Source organism: Oncorhynchus masou, chromosome 6 (assembly GCF_036934945.1).
Source record: "Oncorhynchus masou masou isolate Uvic2021 chromosome 6, UVic_Omas_1.1, whole genome shotgun sequence".
Lineage (NCBI taxonomy): Eukaryota > Metazoa > Chordata > Actinopteri > Salmoniformes > Salmonidae > Oncorhynchus > Oncorhynchus masou.
In genome coordinates, this window is record NC_088217.1 from 23,224,390 (window position 1) to 23,245,005 (window position 20,616).

Below are 20,616 nucleotides of genomic sequence, written 5' to 3' on the forward strand. Positions count from 1 at the left end.
AGGAGAGCAGAGGCAGCCGGAGAGAGGAGCCAGCGATACGAGGGAACACGGCTGGCAAGGAAGCCCTAGAGGCAGCCCCAAAAATGTATTGGCAGGGGCACACGGGGAGTGTGGCTAAGTCAGGTAGGAGACCTGAGCCAACTCCCCGTGCTTACCAGAGAGCGAGAGGGACCGGGCAGGCACCGTGTTATGTGGTGGAGAGCGAGAGGGACCGGGCAGGCACCGTGTTATGCGGTGAAGCGCACTGTGTCCCCGGTGGGTGTGCATAGCCCGGTGCGGTACATTCCAGCTCCTCGTATCGGCCGGGCTAGAGTGGGCATCGAGCCAGGTGCCATGAAGCCAGCTCTACGCATCTGGTCTCCAGTGCGTCTCCTCGGGTCTGCGTACATGGCACCAGCCTTATGCATGGTGTCCCCGGTTTGCCAGCACAGCCCAGTGCGGGCTATTCCACTGGCCTGGCTATGGGGAGCATTCAACCAGGTAAGGTTGGGCAGGCTCGGTGCTCAAGAGCTCCAGTGCGCCTGCATGGTCCGGTCTATCCAGTGCCATCTCCACGCACCAGCCCTCCGGTGGCAGCCCCCCACACCAGGCTGTCTCTCCGTCTTCCCCCTACAGATGCTACCGCCTGACCAGCACTGCCAGAGCCTTCCTCCTGCCCAGCGCTTTCAGAGTCTCCTATCTGTCCTGAGCCACCAGAGTCTCCCGTCTGTCCTGAGCCGCCAGAGTCTCCTGTCTGTCCTGAGCCGCCAGAGTCTCCTGTCTGTCCTGAGCTGCCAGAGTCTCCCATCTGTCCTGAGCCGCCAGAGTCTCCCATCTGTCCTGAGCCACCAGAGTCTCCCATCTGTCCTGAGCCGCCAGAGTCTCCCGTCTGTCCTGAGCCGCCAGAGTCTCTTGTCTGTCCTGAGTCGCCAGAGTCTCCTGTCTGTCCTGAGCCGCCAGAGCCGCCAGTCTGTCCTGAGCCGCCAGTCAGCCAGGAGCCGCCAGAGCCGCCAGTCAGCCAGGAGCCTCCAGAGCCATCAGTCAGCCAGGAGCCGCCAGAGCCGTCAGTCAGCCAGGAGCCGCCAGAGCCATCAGCCAGCCAGGAGCTGCCAGAGCCATCCTTCACTCCGGAGCTGCCGGAGTCTCCCGCCTGTCCGGCGCTGCCGGAGCCTCCCACCTGTCTGGCGCTGACGGGGTCTCCCGCCTGTCTGGCACTGCTGGAGTCTCCCGACTGTCCGGCACTGCTGGAGTCTCCCACCTGTCCAGCACTGCCAGAGCCTTCCTCCTGCCCAGCGCTGTCAGAGTCTCCCGTCTGTCCTGAGCCACCAGAGTCTCCCGTCTGTCCTGAGCCACCAGAGTCTCCCATCTGTCCTGAGCCGCCAGAGTCTCCCGTCTGTCCTGAGCCGCCAGTCTGTCCTGAGCCACCAGTCAGCCAGGAGCCGCCTGAGTCGCCAGTCAGCCAGGAGCCGCCAGAGCCGCCAGTCAGCCAGGAGCCGCCAGAGCCGTCAGTCAGCCAGGAGGTCGGCGGCGAGGGTCGCCGCTCGTAAGAGGCCATGGGGGGGGGCGGTTGAGGAGGCGGACAAAAACTGTGGTGAAGTGGGGTCCACATCCCGCGCCAGAGCCACCACCGTGGACAGACGCCCACCCAGACTCTCCCCTATAGGTTCAGGTTTTGCGGCCGGAGTCCACAACTTTGGGGGGGGGGGGTACTGTCACGTTCTGACCATAGTTTTGTTATTTTATTTATTATTATTTAGTATGGTCAGGGCGTGAGTTGGGGTGGGCAGTCTGTTTGTTTTTTTCTATGTTGGCTTTTGTGTTTGGCCTAGTATGGTTCTCAATCAGAGGCAGGTGTCGTTAGTTGTCTCTGATTGAGAATCATACTTAGGTAGCCTGGGTTTCACTTTTGGATTGTGGGTGTTTGTTTCCGTGTGAGTGTTTGGGCCACACGGTATTGTTTCGTTTTTCGTTTTGTTCACATCGTTTATTGTTTTGTATTTCAGTGTTCAGTTCGTTTTGAATAAATCATCATCAACACTTACTACGCTGAGCTTTGGTCCGATCCTTCTTACACCCAAGACAACCATTACAGGAGTAGTTTATCATGTTTTCTGGTAAACATCCAGGTTGGGCAGTCCCACCATAGTGTATGGGTTAGACTGGCAACACTTAACCTCAGATAATGGCTATCAGGAGAGTAATAAACTCCATGCTGTTGTCCAAAGTGTTGCATTATTATTAGACTTAGCTCTGGGCTGAGAATTCTCTGTTGTCTCCACACATATAGCACCATTCCTGTTTACAGGATTCAAGTGGTCCTAGAAACAATTTATGGTAGCTAACTAATGGTAAATGTTTTACAGACCTGTTTCAACTGGAATATAGAAGGCTGAAGCATTTTTTTGGGGGGCAAGTCAGTTAAGAACAAATTCTTATTTATAATGACTGCCTACCCAATGAACAGTGGGTTAACTGCCTTGGTCAGGGACAGAACAGCAGATTTTTACCTTGTCAGCTCGGTGATTCAATCCAGCAACCTTTCGGTTACTGGCCCAACGCTCTAACCACTAGGCTACCTGTCACCCCATTTACAGTGCAAAAAAACAAACATTTTGTCATTTGTTGATATAATGAGATAGAATAATTGTTATTATTACATGTAACCAGGAACCTGTTTTTTTCAATAACTTGTTGGTAAAGTCTTGCTTGGTCAATTAAAGAAAATAAACTGCTGTCTCTAGTTATAGTGCCTTCAGAAATCAAATCAAATCCAATTTTATTGGTCCCATACACATGGTTAGCAGCTGTTAATGCAAGTGTAGCAAAATGCTTGTGCTTCTAGTTCTGACAATGCCGTAATATCTAACAAGTAATCTAACAAATTCACAACTTCCTTATACACAAATATAAAGGGATGAATTAGAATATGTACATATAAATATATGGATGAGCGATGGCTGTGCGGCATAGGCGAGATACAGTAGATGTATAGAATACAGTATACATATGAGTATACATATGAGATGAGTAATATTTAAGTAAACATTATTAAAGTGTCGTTATTTTTTTTCATAAATTTGCTAAAAATTCTAAAAATTCTATTTTTGCTGTGTCATTATGGGTTATTGTGTGTAGATCAATGGGTAAAACATTTTATTTAATCAATTTTAAAATAAGGCTGTAACATAACAAAATGTGGAAAAAGTCAAGTGTTTGGAATGCACTGTATTGGGCTTATTGCCATCAATTTTCAGTCTACAAATTATACTGAACTAAAATAAATATACAACATGTAAAGTGTTGGTCCCATGTTTAATGAGATGAAGTAAAATATCCCAAACATTTTACATACACACTTAAAGCCTATTTATTTTGGCCACAAATTTGTTTACATCCCTGTTAGTAAGCATTACTCAGTGGGGTTATGTTATGGGCAGACATAATCTACGGACAACGAACACAATTGCATTTTATCGATGGCAATTTGATTGCAAAGAGATACCATGATGAGATCCTGAGGCCCATTATCATGCCTTTCATCCACCGTCATGACCTCATGTTTCAGCATGATAATGCCCCATGTTACCAGGATCTGTACCCAATTACTGGAAGCTGAAAATGTCCCATTTCTTCCATGGTCTACATTCTCACCAGACATGTTACCCATTGAGCATGTTTGGGATACTCTTGATCGATGTGCACGACAGTGTGAGAGAGAATAAAGTAGACGGCGCGCGTCAAACGTCTGATTTATGACCCTATGTCCGGATGACGCGTACATGCCCAAATATGGGCATCAAGTCATGACATCCTGGCAGGAAGGTGTCACGTGGTTATGCCAATATAAGTGCATCCTGTTCCTGTTGTCACGTGTTAAAGTGTATTTTATGGCTATATTGCATCTATTCCTTTGAAGTTGTCATGGTGATTGATGTGTAGGGACCTGGTTGACCTGGGGAGGATTTCCGCGATTTGTCAGAACAGCCCTCTCAAAAAAGCAGAGGTAATTGAATTACGTATTGTTAATATATAATATTATATCTATATATAATCTATATTATATTGTATGTATTATTTTCTTTCAGACTCCTCCCCGGCGTATAACGGCACAGAAGACCATACACAACGAGAGCACGCTGAGGATTTCGGCGCACAGGACATCTCGAATAAAACACAGAAACCGGATGATTTCAAAGTTTTAACTTAATTTCAGAGGTAGACGACGTGATGTTATGTGAAGCGGCCAACCTTCTTGATTCCTCCAATTATTTTGTAGAAACACCCGAACCTGAAATAGAACAAACTAGGTTTCTCACAGCCTTTTCCAGGGCTCTAAAATACAGAAAGTTTTTGCTACACAAACGAATGGTGGCTTTACTCGAGCGGCAATACAGTCAAGATCTATCCTTCTGGCATCGAACAATGCCACGTTTGTTAACTTCTTTGGGACTGGGGGGCAGTATTGAGTAGCTTGGATGAATAAGGTGCCCCGAGTAAACTGCTTGCTACTCAGGCCCAGTTGCTAATATATGTATATTATTAGTAGATTTGGATAGGAAACACTCTGAAGTTTCTAAAACTGTTTGAATGATGTCTGTGAGTATAACAGAACTCAAATGGCAAGCGAAAACCTGAGAAAAAATCCACCAGGAATTGGGAATTCTGAGGTTTGTAGTTATTCAACTCATTGCCTATCGAATACACAGTGTCAATTGGGTCATATTGCACTACCTAAGGCTTCCAATAGATGTCACCAGTCTTTAGAACCTTGTTTGAGGATTCTACTGTGAAGTGGGGGCGAATGAGAGGGGATTAAGTCAGGGCTCTGGCAGAATGCCCTGAGTTGACCACGGGCGTACACGTGAGAGTTAGCTTGAGTTCCATTGCAATTCTACAGACAAAGGATTTCTCTGGTTGGAACATTATTGAAGATTTATGATAAAACATCCTAAAGATTGATTCTATACTTCATTTGACATGTTTCTACGAACTGTAATATAACTTTTCGTCTGAACTTTCGCATGGACTTGCCTGTGCGTCGTGAGTTTGGATTGTGTACTAAACACACAAACAAAAAGGAGGTATTTGGACATAAATTATGGACTTTATCGAACAAATCAAACATTTATTGTGGAACTGCGATTCCTGGGAGTGCATTCAGATGAAGATCATCAAAGGTAAGTGAATATTTATAATGCTATTTCTGACTTCTGTTGACTACACAACATGGCAGATATTTGTTTGGCAGTTTTGTTGCCTGAGCGCTGTACTCAGATTATTGCATGGTGTGCTTTTTCGGTAAAGATTTTTATTTTAAATCTGACACAGTGGTTGCATTAACATCTCTAGGGTATGTGGGACGCTAGCGTCCCACCTGGCCAACATCCAGTGAGATTGCAGTGCGCCAAATTCAAATACAGAAATACTCATTATAAAAATTCAGAAAAGATACAACTATTTTACATTGGTTTAAAGATGAACTTCTTGTGAATCCAACCACAGAGTCAGATTTCAAAAATGCTTTACGGCGAAAGCATACCATACGATTATTGAGAACATAGCCCAGCAGACAAATCATTACAAACAGTAACCAGCCAAGTAGAAGAATTACACAAATCAGAAATAGAGATAAAATTAATCCCTGACCTTTGCTGATCTTCATATGGTTGCACTCAGAAGACATTCATTTATTCAATAAAAGTCTCTCTTTATATCTGAAAACCTCCGTTTTGTTCGTGTGTCACAACAGGCAGACAAAAAAAATCTAAATTGTATCCGTAAAGTTCATAGAAAAATGTCAAACGATGTTTATATTCAATCCTCGGGTTGTTTTTAGCCTAAATAATCTATAATATTTCAACCGGACAATAACGTCGTCAATATAAAAGGTAAACAAGAAAGGCACTCTCTCTGGTCGTGCGCATGAAAAAGCTGTGACACGGCAGGGTACACTCATTCAGACTGCTCTTACTCACTCATTTTTCAGAATACAAGCCTGAAACCATTTCTAAAGACTGTTGACATCTAGTGGAAGGCATAGGAATTGCAATTTGTGTCCTATGTCAATGGATAGTGTAATGGCCTTGAATAGAAAACTACAACAACAACAAAAAAATCCTACTTCCTGAATGGATTTTTCTCAGGTTTTTGCCTGTCAACTCAGTTCTGCTGAAAACTTTCTGAACATCAAGAATGTGGTTTTGTACCACAGTAGAGCTAATGCAGCTCTCTTGAAATTCCAAAACAACCCACAACCTCATCCTCAGATTCTGTACTTTTATGTGCAAAACGACCATTATTATGCTATTACCAACATCACAGCTTTTTTATGAGCACTGTCATACCGGATACACCCGAAAGGGGGAGGCACTGGTGCCGTTATAACTGTTTAGTATGTCTGATGAAAATTGTCCAATGCATCCCTTAAACCTGACACCCTATGCAGATTGTCACCGCACATGTCGTTTACACCCCAAGGCCTGTAAATCTGTAAGCAGTTGTGACATTAACAAGAAATGTCCAACATGCCATTGTAATTACAACCTTAAAATAGACAGCCCTAAACCTCATGTGTGTGGAATCATACATTGCCCAATCGGTCTTTGAAAAGCAGAGACGCTGAATTGGTTCAGGAAGTGCCACACGAGTGTTATATTCAGCCCTTGGCTGAAGATGAACATTCAGAGAAATATGTGTTCTATGATTTTGAGACTAATCAGCAAGCAGGGGTTCATTTGCCTATTTTTGTATCTACCATGACTTTCAAGGGTGATAAATGGTCGGCAGAGGGGTCCAATTGTGCTCTCCTCTTTCTAAAACCCTTTAGAAAACCCCAGTACAGAATCTTCACGTTTATAGTGCACAATTCTAGAGCCTATGACTCCTAGCTGCTTTTGAAGCCCTTGATACAGCAAGGCGTTGCACCCAGTGTCATAGCTCAAGGTAGTAAAATCTTGTGTTTTGCAGACCCCGCCTTCAACCAAGATACATTAACAGTTTAAGCTTCTTGCCCATGAGATTGGCTCAAATGCCAGAGGCATGGGTTTTGAGAACTCTGTGAAAGGCTGGTTCGCCCACTTCTTCACATCTGAGGAGAATCTCCATTATATTGGAGCTTATCCCAGCCCCGAAATGTACGGGTGTGATCAGATGTCTCCCAAAGAGCGAGAGAGATTCATGATGTGGTACGAGACAGTATGTCACAGCACTTTTGATTTCCATAAAGAGATGGAATCATACTGTGACAATGATGTGGTTATACTTCGTGAAGGATGCCTCAGATTCAGAGAAGAGGTAATCAAAGATGCAGGCATTGACCCCTGGAGTACAACTATTGCATCAGCATGCATGAAAACCTATAGTACACACGTTCTACCTATAGCATCTATAGGTATCTCCTCGCCTGACAACTACCGACACCAATTCACGTCATACTCTAGTGGTTCCATTCAATGGTTGGAGTACTTGGCCCAGGATAAAGACATTTTTATTCAACATGCTTTGAATAGGGGTGAGAAGGCGTTTGGGCCTTATCATATAGATGGGTACACACAGATTGACAGTGTTGAGACCATGTTTGAGTACAATGGTTGTTTCTTCCACTGTTGTAAATCTTGATTTGCACCCCAGACCATGTGTGTCTGTAACGGCGTTCGTCTGTTGAAGGAGAAGCGGACCAAAATGCAGTGTGGTGGTTACTCATGTTCTTTAATGAAAAATGACTCGACATGAAATAACTAGAAAATACAAAACAACAAATGGAACGTGAAAAACTAAAACTATAAACAGAGAGACAGCCTATCTGGCTACCTAAATATGGTTCCCAATTAGTGACAATGATAATCACCTGACTCTGATTGAGCACCGCCTCAGGCAACCATAGACTATGCTAGACACCCCACAAAACCCCAATACAAAAACACAACACAATAACCCATGTCACACCCTGGCCTGACCAAATAAATGAAGATAAACATAATATATTTGACCAGGGCGTGACAGAACCCCCCCCTCTAAGGTGCGGACTCCCGGATGCACATCAAAACAATAGGGAGGGTCCGGGTGGGCATCTGTCCATGGTGGCGGCTCCGGCGCGGGACGTGGACCCCACTCTATCAATGTCTTAGTTCCTCCCCCTCGCGTCCTAAGATAGTCCACCCTCGCCGCCGACCATGGCCTAGTAGTCCTCACCCAGAACCCCACTGGACTGAGGGGCAGCTTGGGACTGAGGGGCAGCTCGGGACTGAGGGGCAGCTCGGGACTGAGGGGAAGCTCAGCACTGAGGGGAAGCTCAGAACTGAGGGGCAGCTCGGGACTGAGGTGCAGCTCGGGACTGAAGGGCAGCTCGGGACTGGGGTGCAGCTCGGGACTGAGGGGAAGCACAGCACTGAGATGAAGCCCAGCACTGAGAGGAAGCGGAGTACTGAGAGGAAGCTCAGCACCGAGAGGAAGCCCAGGCAGGAAGTTGGATCCGGCAGATCCTGGCTGGCCGGCGGCTCCGGCAGATCCCGGCTGACTGGCGGATCTGGAAGATTCTGGTCGACTGGCGGATCTGGAAGAGTCTGGTCGACTGGCAGATCTGGAAGAGTCTGGTCGACTGGCAGATCTGGAAGAGTCTAGCTGACTGGCAGATCTGGAAGAGTCTGGCTGACTGGCAGATCTGGAAGAGTCTGGCCTGACTCTGATTGTGTGTGGAATCATACATTGCCCAATCTGTAAAGGGTCTTTGTAGACTGACAGCTCTGGCGGCTTCTTGCAGACTGACAGCTCCTTGCAGACTGGCAGCTCTGGCTGCTCCATGCAGACTGACAGCTCTGGCTGCTCCATGCAGACTGACAGCTCTGACTGCTCCATGCAGACTGACAGCTCTGGTGGCTTCTTGCAGACTGACAGCTCCTTGTAGACTGGCAGCTCTGGCTGCTCCATGCAGACTGACAGCTCTGGCTGCTCCATGCAGACTGACAGCTCTGGCTGCTCCATGCAGGCTGGCAGCTCTGGCTGCTCCATGAACAGGCAGGAGAGCTCTGGCTGCTCCATGCAGGGAGGAAGGCTCTGGCTGCGCTGAACAGGCGGGAGACTCCGGCAGCGCAGGAGAGGAGGAAGCCTCTGGCTGCGCTAAACAGGCGGGAGACTCCAGCAGCGCAGGAGAGGAGGAAGGCTCCGGCAGCGCTGGAGAGGCGAGGCGCACTGTTGGTCTGATGCGTGGTGCTGGCACTGGTGGTACTGGTCCGAGGACACGCACAGGAAGCCTAGTGCGGGGAGCTGCCACCGGAGGGCTGGTGCGTGAAGGTGACACAGGATGGGCTAGACCGTGAAGGCGTACTGGAGATCTTGAGAGCAGTGCTGGCACAGGACGTGTAAGGCTAGGAAGGTGCACAGGAGGCCTGGTGCGTGAGGCTGGCACCATTTTTCCAGCCGACTAACACGCACCTCAGGACGAGTATGGAGCGCTGACCCAGGTGCCATCAAATCCCCGACACGCTCCGTCGGGCGAATATCATGCTTAAAGCACCAACACAGCAACTCCCCCATTACTCTCTCCTCCAATTTCCCCATTAACTCCTTCACAGTCTCTGCTTCGCTCACCTCCAACACCGACTCTGGTTCTGGTCTCTTCCTTGGCTCCTCACGATAAACAGGGAGAGTTGGCTCGGGTCTGACTCCTGACTCTGCCACACTCTCCCTGAGCCCCCACCCCCAATACATTTTTGGGGCTGACTCTCGGGCTTCCATCCGCGTCGCCGCGCTGCTTCCTCATACCAGCGCCTCTCAGCTCTCGCCGCCTCCAGTTCTTCTTTGGGGCGGCGATATTCTCCAGGCTGATCCCGGGGTCCTTCTCCGAACAATTCATCCTCCCATGTCCATTCCTTTTCCTGCTACACCTTGGGGCGGCTACACTCCCCTGGTTTAGCCCAGGGTCCTTTCCCGTCGAGGATTTCCTCCCAAGTCCAGAAAGTCTTGTTACACTGTTCCTGCTGCGGCTGTTGCCTGTTACCACACCGCTTGGTCCTGTTGTGGTGGGTGATTCTGTAACGGTGTTCGTCTGTTGAAGGAGAAGCGGACCAAAATGCAGCGTAGTGGTTACTCATGTTCTTTAATGAAAAATGACTCGACATAAAATAACTAGAAAATACAAAACAACAAACGGAACGTGAAAAACTATACAGCCTATCTGGTGAACATAAACACAGAGACAGGAACAATCACCCACGAAACACTCAAAGAATATGGCTACCTAAATATGGTTCCCAATCAGAGACAACGATAATCACCTGACTCTGATTGAGAACCACCTCAGGCAACCATAGACTATGCTAGACACCCCACAAAACCCCAATACAAAAACACACCACAATAACCCAAGTCACACCCTGGCCTGACCAAATAAATGAAGATAAACATAATATATTTCGACCAGGGCGTGACAGTGTCCTAACCCAAAATACTTTTGGGGAAATGTACAAAGAGTTTCAAGACAAATTGGAATCTTTACAGGCTACTTACTGGTTAAAAGTGAATGTGATGTGGGAGCATGAGTGGACCGCACTCAAAAAGTCTGATCCTCATGTTCGAGACTTCCTTTCCAGCTTTGACACACCAGAACCCTTGGAACCACGACAGGCCTTGTATGGAGGCCGTACCAATGCTTTGACATGGAGGTATGTAGCGCAACCCGACGAGACAATAGGATATGTAGATTTTAAATCCCTTTATCCTCATGTAATGAGTTCCTCATGCTATCCTATGGGGCATCCTGAAATCCTGAAATTATTCACCGCAACTTTGACTTACCCCAAGACTATTTTGGTCTGATCTTTAAAGCAACTGTCTACCCTCCTAGGGATTTGTTTAAAATATGCTTTTCAACCATAGCTACACAAGCAGTTGTGTAAGAGTATTGATAGCTAGCATAGCATTAAGCCTAGCATTCAGCAGGCAACATTTTCACAAAAACAAGAAAAGCATTCAAATAAAATAATTTACTTTTGAAGAACTTTGGATGTTTTCAATGAGGAGACTCTCAGTTAGATAGCAAATATTCAGTTTTTCCAAAAAGATTATTTGTGTAGGAGAAATCGCTCCGTTTTGTTCATCACGTTTGGCTAAGAAAAAAACACAAAAGTTCAGTCATTACAACGCCAAACTTTTTTCCAAATGAACTCCATAATATCGACAGAAACATGGCAAACGTTGTTTAGAATCAATCCTCAAGGTGTTTTTCATATCTATTCGATGATAAATCATTCGTGACAGTTGACTTTCTCCTCTGAAGCAAATGGTAAAATGCACGCAGCTGGAGATTACGCAATAATTTTGACGGAGGACACCAAGCAGGCACCTAGTAAATCTCTTATGGTCAATCTTCCAATGATATGCCTACAAATACGTCACAATGCTGCAGACACCATGGGGAAACGACAGAAAGTGTAGACTCATTTCTGGTGCATTCACAGCCATATAAGGAGACATTGGAACACAGCGCCCTCAAAATCTGGGCCATTTCCTGTTTGAAATTTCATCTTGGTTTCGCCTGCAGCATCAGTTCTGTGGCACTCACAGATAATATCTTTGCAGTTTTGGAAACGTCAGTGTTTTCTTTCCAAAGCTGTCAATTACATGTATATGCGTAGTCGAGCATCTTTTCGTGACAAAATATCTTGTTTAAAATGGGAACGTTTTTTTATCCAAAATTTAAAAGAGCTCCCCCTAGATCGAAGAAGTTAAATAGTACATCAAGACCTTCTTGAGATGTAAGCAACTGACTTCAGGCTATCCTGCATCGGTCACAGATCAAGAGAGCAAAGACAAGTACATTCAAGACTATCATGACAGAGAAGGCATACTTCTTGACCCTGACAGAATAGAGGTCAACAAAACCAAAAGAAATGTGTCGAAATTGTACTTAAACTCTCTTTGGGGGAAGCTTTCGCAGAGATACAATATGCTAAAAACTTTGATCATTAAAGACCCTGAACAATATTTGGAATTTGTTTTTGACCCCCGGTTGCAATGACCATTTTTGGCCTTAATCGCAGACCCCTCCAATAGTGGTAAAACTTGTTATGTAAAAAGTATTTTAGGGAATTCGGAACATGTGTTATCTCAAAAGCCTGACAATATTGTGGTGTTATTTGTGTTATCAACCTGTGTATGATGAACTGTTGAAGAAAATAAAAATCAAGTTTGTTGAAGTTATACCTGAATCCCTATCTGATGATGAACTCCCTCCTCATAAAAACAATCTGCTGGTTTTGGACGATATGCTATTTTCAGGTAGCGAACATCCTGAAATTGCACAGGCTGTTACCTAATATACTCATCATAGTAACCTACCCGTGCTTTACTTGGTGCAGAATGTGTTTCACCAAGGTAAAAATAACCGTACCATTAGTTTGAACACCAATTACATGGTTTTGTTCAAAAACCCAGGAGACAAACTACAAATTAACACTCTAGCTCAGCAGATGTACCCGGTGCAGGAAATCCTACTTTATGGAGAGCTACGAGGACGCTACCAAAGAGCCATTTTCTTATTTAATCGTGGATTTAAAAGCAAATACTCCAGAACACCTGAGGTTCCGAACCAGCCTGCTCCTCATGGGAGTGGCCGGCTGCGTACATTCCTAAAAAAGTAACCTCTATGTCTCTGCGTTTAGAAAGAAACTTGCCCCTCTTGAGAAGCCTAGTTGGGCTACAGCTAAAGAACAGAAGGCCATCTTGGGTCACTGTTCTTCAGATCTCATGTTTTGCCTATGTGAGACGCATTCGACTCACCCTGACCCAATTAAAAAAAAGAGTCTGAGGGTTTTCTTCTGCCTTTGCTAACTATAGCTGTGCCGTTCATCACCAGCCTTATTGCTGCCAGATGTTGGGGTTGAACACAGATTGTGATGGCAAATAAAATGTACTTGTTGCCTCAACAAGAGTTGGAAGACTTGAAAAAAAATGCAGGGTCCTGAAAATATCAGACAAACAGCGGAAAATGATTTGGATTCGGCCATGAAGGATATTTTGAACCGAAAAGGATTGAACCCCTATGATAAGGTCCAAAAATACACACACCTCTTGCAAGGTACTTGGCCTTGGTAAAACAAGGTGAGAGAGAGACCAACCATTTAACGCTTTCCCTACCGGACCCTTTAAAAGATGAAGCCTCTAGCGAGAGTCAAGCCCCTGTAATGCCTGTACCTGCCATCTTACCGGCTGAAGATCAAATGCCTGTTGAAGATAAAGTTATGCATGACATGTTGACACATGATCCGGCACGTAACAGTAAAAATGTTAGATACATTATGAACAAGATAAAAGACTCAAAGGGGACCCCTACTTGGAATGACAAAGGCAATCCTCAACATTCCCCACTCGGGTATACCCAACAATAAGCTTTGTCAACAGATTCAAGTTTTAAAACAAAAACCTTCATCGAGCTACAGCACCCCTAAAGATGTCCCAACAACCCCTCCCCCCTTTGAAAGGGATGATGATAACACATTTACCCCCCTGAACATCTCCAGACCTTTTCCTAATCACGATCTCTCAGGGTGGTTAGACTTTTGAATGACTTTTGAATGACTATTATTAAATTCAATACATTTTATTTGAAAAATTAAGCAATTTAACATTTGTGGCATTCTTGAAACATTTGATGTGAGCAAACGCCTTGATTATACGGTCTTAAAGGTCACATATTTGAACACTTTTAATATTTTCTAACAAAACAAGCTACAACGTTATCATAACTTCTTAAATCATCATTATAAAGAGACATAACATCTTCAAAAGAAACTCCCCGGGCTCTTTGGCATAGGTAGAATACACAGTGGTGACCACATGTAGTGGAAATGTTATCTTGCACTTGTTTGATGCTGTAGTATATCTTTGATCCGTTTTTGGTCAAAATTCTTTAATAGATCTGGGGAAAGGTGAAAAACCGGTGGGGAAACCGTAGGAATCAAAAAAATCCTTCCTCTTCTAATGTCGCAGCTAGCCAATGTTCACCCGGCATGTGTTTAGGATGGGTATTGACAATAAACATTGCCGTCCGCTCCGGCCATTTCTCAATAGGTAATTCATCACAAGCGCACACTCCACAAAATTGTTTTACAATCAAGCGGGTCATGAGCCCTTCCAACTCTTGGGTATTCATGTCTTTGCTCAACGATCCTTCATAATAATCCACTAAGACCTTTCTTCGGGAATTCACTTCCAAGATTGAATCAGAACATGCATAAACAATCATGCTAACTGTACAGGCTAAAGGTGTACGGAAACGCATTTCCAGCCTGAGGTTACCTTGGGATACCACTGACAGATTTCCTGAGGTGTCATCATCAGGTGATAAATTGAAAGCATACAATGTGTAAAATCTCTGCAAAATAATTTCTGACAATAGGTAAAGAGAGATCTTTTAGATGCCTCCCGGTAGCCAGGAATAGATTGTAAAATTCTTGCAAAGATATGTGGTTATTAAATTGCGGTTGGAAAGCCTTAGCAAGGACCTGACTTCTGTCCTGACAGAGAGCTACATACTCTGCATTGAAGTGTTGAAAATTAAATCAAATCAAATGTATTTATATAGCCCTTCGTACATCAGCTGATATCTGAAAGTGCTGTACAGAAACCCAGCCTAAAACCCCAAACAACAAGCAATGCAGGTGTAGAAGCACGGTGGCTAGGAAAAACTCCCTAGAAAGGCCAAAACCTAGGAAGAAACCTAGAGAGGAACCAGGCTATGTGGGGAGGCCAGTCCTCTTCTGGCTGTGCTGGGTGGAGATTATAAAAGAACATGGCCAAGATGTTCAAATGTTCATAAATGACCAGCATGGTCCAATAATAATAATGCAGAACAGTTGAAACTGGAGCAGCAGCATGGCCAGGTGGACTTGGGGACAGCAAGGAGTCATCATGCCAGGTAGTCCTGAGGCATGGTCCTAGGGCTCAGGTCCTCCGGGAGAGAGAAAGAAAGAGAGAAAGAGAGAATTAGAGAGAGCACACTTAAATTCACACAGGACACCGAATAGGACAGGATCAGTACTCCAGATATAACAAACTGATGCTAGCCCCCCGACACATAAACTACTGCAGCATAAATACTGGAGGCTGAGACAGGAGGGGTCAAGAGACACTGTGGCCCCAACCGAGGACACCCCCGGACAGGGACAAACAGGAAGGATATAACCCCACCCACTTTGCCAAAGCACAACCCCCACACCACTAGAGGGATATCTTCAACCACCAACTTACCATCCTGAGACAAGGCTGAGTATAGCCCACAAAGATCTCCGCCACGGCACAACCCAAGGGGGGTGGGGGCCAACCCAGACAGGATGATCACATCAGTGACTCAACCCACTCAGGTGACGCACCCCTCCCAGGGACGGTATGAGAGAGCCCAAGTAAGCCAGTGACTCAGCCCCTGTAATAGGGTTAGAGGCAGAGAATCCCAGTGGAAAGAGGGGAACTGGCCAGGCAGAGACAGCAAGGGCGGTTCCTTGCTCCAGAGCCTTTCCGTTCACCTTCCCACTCCTGGGCCAGTCTACACTCAATCATATGACCCACTGAAGAGATGAGTCTTCAGTAAAGACTTAAAGGTTGAGACCGAGTTTGCGTCTCTGGCATGGGTAGGCAGACCGTTCCATAAAAATGGAGCTCTATAGGAGAAAGCCCTGCCTCCAGCTGTTTGCTTAGAAATTCTAGGGACAATTAGGAGTCCTGCATCTTGTGACCGTAGCGTACGTGTAGGTATGTACGGCAGGACCAAATCAGAGAGATAGGTAGGAGCAAGCCCATGTAATGCTTTGTAGGTTAGCAGTAAAACCTTGAAATCAGGAAGCAAGTGTAGGGAGGCTAGCACTGGAGTAATATGATCAAATTTTGGGGTTATAGTCAGGATTCTAGCAGCCGTATTAAGCACTAACTGAAATTTATTTAGTGCTTTATCCGGGTAGCCGGAAAGTAGAGCCTTGCAGTAGTCTAACCTAGAAGTGACAAAAGCATGGATTAATTTTTCTGCATCATTTTTGGACAGAAAGTTTCTGATTTTTGCAATGTTACGTAGATGGAAAAAAGCTGTCCTTGAAATGGTCTTGATATGTTCTTCAAAAGAGAGATCAGGGTCCAGAATATCGCCGAGGTCCTTCACAGTTGTATTTGAGACGACTGTACAACCATTAAGATTAATTGTCAGATTCAACAGAAGATCTCTTTGTTTCTTGGGACCTAGAACAAGCATCTCTGTTTTTTCCGAGTTTAAAAGTAGAAATTTTGTAGCCATCCACTTCCTTATGTCTGAAACACATGCTTTTAGTGAGGGCAATTTTGGGGCTTCACCATGTTTCATTGAAATGTACAGCTGTGTGTCATCCGCATAGCAGTGAAAGTTAACATTATGTTTTCGAATGACATCCCCAAGAGGTAAAATATATAGTGAAAACAATAGTGGTCCTCAAACAGAACCTTGAGGAACACCGAAATTTACAGTTGATTTGTCAGAGGACAAACCATTCACAGAGACAAACTGATATCTTTCCGACAGATAAGATCTAAACCAGGCCAGAACTTGTCCGTGTAGACCAATTTGGGTTTCCAATCTCTCCAAAAGAATGTGGTGATCAATGGTATCAAAAGCAGCACTAAGGTCTAGGAGCACGAGGACAGATGCAGAGCCTCAGTCTGATGCCATTAAAATGTCATTTACCACCTTCACAAGTGCAGTCTCAGTGCTATGATGGGGTCTAAAACCAGACTGAAGCATTTCGTATACATTGTTTTGTCTTCAGGAAGGCAGTGAGTTGCTGCGCAACAGCCTTTTCTAAACTTTTTGAGAGGAATGGAAGATTCGATATATGGGCCGATAGTTTTTTATATTTTCTGGGTCAAGGTTTGGCCATTTATTATGTTCAACATAGGAGGGCCAAGCACAGGAAGCAGCTCTTTCAGTAGTTTAAATGGGTTTTTATGTAAGCTGCCCATATTAAGGCATGATCAACCAAACCTATAACCATGTAGTGGGGAAAAGGGCCTAGAAAAAGGTTTTATTGACTGCAGATTCTACTGCCCATGGGTATGCTAAATCAGAGAATCAGGGAAGATGGTGGCCAAGGGGTAATTAATGAGACTCACGGTGGCATTGTCTGCAATATTAGTACCATCTATTTTGGTCACTTTTAGACATAAATGCACCAAGGTGTTGTTGAGGTACAAATAGTTGTCACCGTTGCCTGGTATAAAAAATTCTATAGGACCGTTGTCTGTAATGGCCGAGAGTGGGGCTGTTGTGGTCCATAACCATTTTAATTTATTTGTATTATATTTATAAAAAATCTATATGTATAATACTAATAATATGTTATATATGTTGACAGGTTTTGGTGGGTCTAAAGTGGAGTTTTACAATCGTTTTACCATAAGTAAATTCTATGTTTTTGTTCGGATCCTTTTTAACCTCTAATGACTCCCCATCCCGCATCGACTGACACTAATTAGCATAACGCAACGGACATAAATATTCCTAGAAAATATTCCTATTCATGAAAATCACAAGTGAAATATATTGAGACACAGCTTAGCCTTTTGTTAATCACCCTGTCATCTCAGATTTTCAAAATAGGCTTTACAGCCAAAGCTAGACAAGCATTTGTGTAAGTTTATCAATAGCCTAGCATAGCATTTTGTCCAGCTAGCAGCAGGTAACTTGGTCACGGAAATCAGAAAAGCAATCGAATGAAATCGTTTACCTTTGATGAGCTTCGGATGTTTTCACTCACGAGACTCTCAGTTAAATAGCCAATGTTCCTTTTTTCCAAAAATATTATTTTTGTAGGCGAAATAGCTTCGTTTGTTCTTCACGTTTGGCTGAGAAATCGCCCGAAATTGCAGTCACGAAAATGCCGAAAAATATTCCAAATTAGCTCCATAATATCGACAGAAACATGGCAAACGTTGTTTATAATCAAGCCTCAAGGTGTTTTTCAAATATCTATTTGATAATATATCCACCGGGACAATTGGTTTTTCAGTAGGACTGATTGGAATAATGGCTACCTGCTACCTCTGTATTTTACTCGAGAATCACTCCGAGAACCATCAGGTGACCAGTTGCGCAATGTAGCCGCTTACGGGTATTCTTCAACATAAATGCGTAAAACTACGTCACAATGCTGTAGGCACCTTGGGGAATACAGTGAGAAAAGTAATCTGGTTGATAACCCATTCACTGCTCAATAGGTACGCATTAGAACGCAGCGCTTTCAAAACATGAGGCACTTCCGGATTGGATTTTTCTCAGGCTTTCGCCTGCAATATCAGTTCTGTTATACTCACAGACAATATTTTTACAGTTTTGGAAAATGTATAGTGTTTTCTATCCCAAGCTGTCAATTCTATGCATATTATAGCATCTTGTTCTGACAAAATATCCCATTTACTACGGGAACGTTATTTTCCAAAAATGAAAATACTGCCCCCTAGTCACAAAAGGTTTTAAGCTCAACCAGAATGTTTTCAATATATTTCTTGCTTACAGGTACGTAGTGTGGCTTGTCGTAGTTAACAGTGACGCCATCCTTTCCATCTATATGAACTGTTCTCAGGAGGGGCACACAACTGTCTCCTACCCTTTGATAGGATATGACGTCGGTATGCACAAATATGTTATAAAACCCTGCATGTATATCCGCAGGGAATGGGAATAATTTATCTTTCACATACGACCATTTATTGGGACACATCCCCAACATGTAGGCTAAATTACCGCTGTTTTTTATACCCCCATCAGCATCCCCTGAGATTTGTACACGTTTATGTATAGGGTTGTAGATCAAGTATTTCCATATTGTTCAGGGTTAGGAGTTCATTCAAGTCTGAGACGATCCTGTCGACGGTTCTATAGAACCCTTTTTAAGCTTAATAAGTTTTGGAGGTTCCGATATCCTTTTGCAATAAAAATCAAGGTCCTTATCTTTGATATTATACCAACTATGGGGGTATGTAATATCACTGAGACCTACTTTCCAGGCCTCTGATAACTCTATAGGCTTTGGAAAATTGGTTGTATAATTCGAACTTTGGTTATTATGATATATATGTGCAGACGCATTACTGTGTACACACGAATGATGTTGTATTTATCATGCATGAGGGTTTAAGTTAACCCCCGATGCCTCCACCACATCATGCTCTAATACCCAACTGTTGAACTTTTGGGGCCAGTTTTTCCAGTTTTTCTCTCTTTTGATCTAGAATCTCCTCCACGTGAAAGACTTTGTCTTTCCCCAACTGTACCTTCTGTAGTTCCTTCTCATAAAAAGATCCCTCTATAAGCTCCCCATCATAATCTTTTAACTTGTAGAAAGCGGGTATGTGCAGTAGACATTCGGTAACCGTGAACAACTCATCGCTGTAGCCTTCCTCATATTTTTTTGTCGAAAACAGCCCTCAACTTGGATATACGTACCAAGTCCCCCACTATGAATTTAAAATCCATTTTTTTCTTACGGCAAAGGGGGAACAAACCATACAGATTTTAAAGACTTGAAAAGAGTTTTCAGAAGAGACCTCGGAGGGTTTCATACGTATACTCTTATGGTAGCTGTTGTTGTACCCCTTGAACTATATCAATATATCTATGCGTGTTGTGAGATGTAAAATATTGCCACATCCCCTCCTTCAGAGTTCTGTTAAAGCGTTCAACAACTGCAGCTTTCAAATCCGAGCCTGTAGCAAAATGTACTATATTGTGCTTCTTCATTAGTTTCTGAAAAGTATTATTAAAAAATGATTTTCCGCCATCAGTCTGCACTTTCTTGGGGCTCCTCCTTCGTTCAAGATAGAGTCAAAGGCCCGGGTCACCACTGCCCCGCTCTTATTTTTTTAAGACCCTTACAAATGCTATTTTAGAGAAAATATCTATAACTGTTAGTATGTAGCGATTTCCATCATTGTTATCTGTAAGGGCCTGCATGTCATATAGATCCGCCTGAAACTGGGATGAGGATGGTGGACAAACAACCTTGCGAAAAACCGGTCTTCAAGCCCGTAGTCCGCTCCTAAAGTCTGGTCTGTATGTACTTCTCCTTCAGCTACGGTATAGAGTTTCACTCTACAGGCCTCAAACTGATACCCCCATTGCTGTCCATTAGACATCATCACTTGATCTTTCAGCGCTGTTGGGGGCGGGGTTTGGGTTCTATACACACTTAGAAACCGTTTTTTTGGTGCATCGTATATTGTTGCTTTGTACTTGGCCCTTTCTCTATGTTTCAGCCGCGGTCTTGCTTTCGTTGTTGCGGTCATCACTGCTTTGCCACTGATCACAAAATCCATGTTTATTTTTTAAATATTGTTTAGTGTTCTGGGTTGCGGTCATCACTGCTTTGCCACTGATCACAAAATCCTTGTTTATTTTTTAAATATTGTTTAGTGTTCTGGGGCAGCATGTGTTGTTCTGGGCCTTATTTATAATGCGTCTGCCGCCAACACAATCGCCCCCGGACATTCCTGCTTCATAGACAACAACCCTAAGGGCAATAAAGTAGGGTGGGTGTGGGGCCATCCTTTTGAAATGTTCAAACACATCCCCCCCAGTTCAACGAGGTCCCTACACATCAATCATCATGACAACTTCAAAGGAATAGATGC

General features: G+C 44.3%; 1 protein-coding gene across 1 annotated transcript; it reads right to left on the bottom strand.

The window, feature by feature from the left end:
• Positions 1-535: 535 nt before the first annotated feature.
• Positions 536-8,778, bottom strand: LOC135541527 (paraneoplastic antigen Ma6E-like). The gene is made up of 4 exons (XM_064967839.1): positions 8,682-8,778; positions 8,367-8,503; positions 1,090-1,291; positions 536-738 (listed from the first exon to the last, which is right to left on the bottom strand). Exons 1-4 carry the CDS (start codon positions 8,776-8,778, stop codon positions 536-538), a joined length of 639 nt encoding a protein of 212 aa, XP_064823911.1.
• Positions 8,779-20,616: the final 11,838 nt, after the last annotated feature.

Coding starts and splice junctions, on each gene's coding strand:
- LOC135541527 (XM_064967839.1), bottom strand. CDS start 8,778: ATGGAGCAGCCAGAGCTGCCAGTCTGCAAGGAGCTGTCAGTCTGCAAG. Junction 8,504..8,681: donor CCCTTTACAGATTGGGCAAT/GTATGATTCCAC, acceptor AGAATCTTCCAG/ATCCGCCAGTCAGCCGGGAT. Junction 739..1,089: donor CGGAGTGAAGGATGGCTCTG/GCAGCTCCTGGC, acceptor CTGGCGGCTCAG/GACAGACAGGAGACTCTGGC.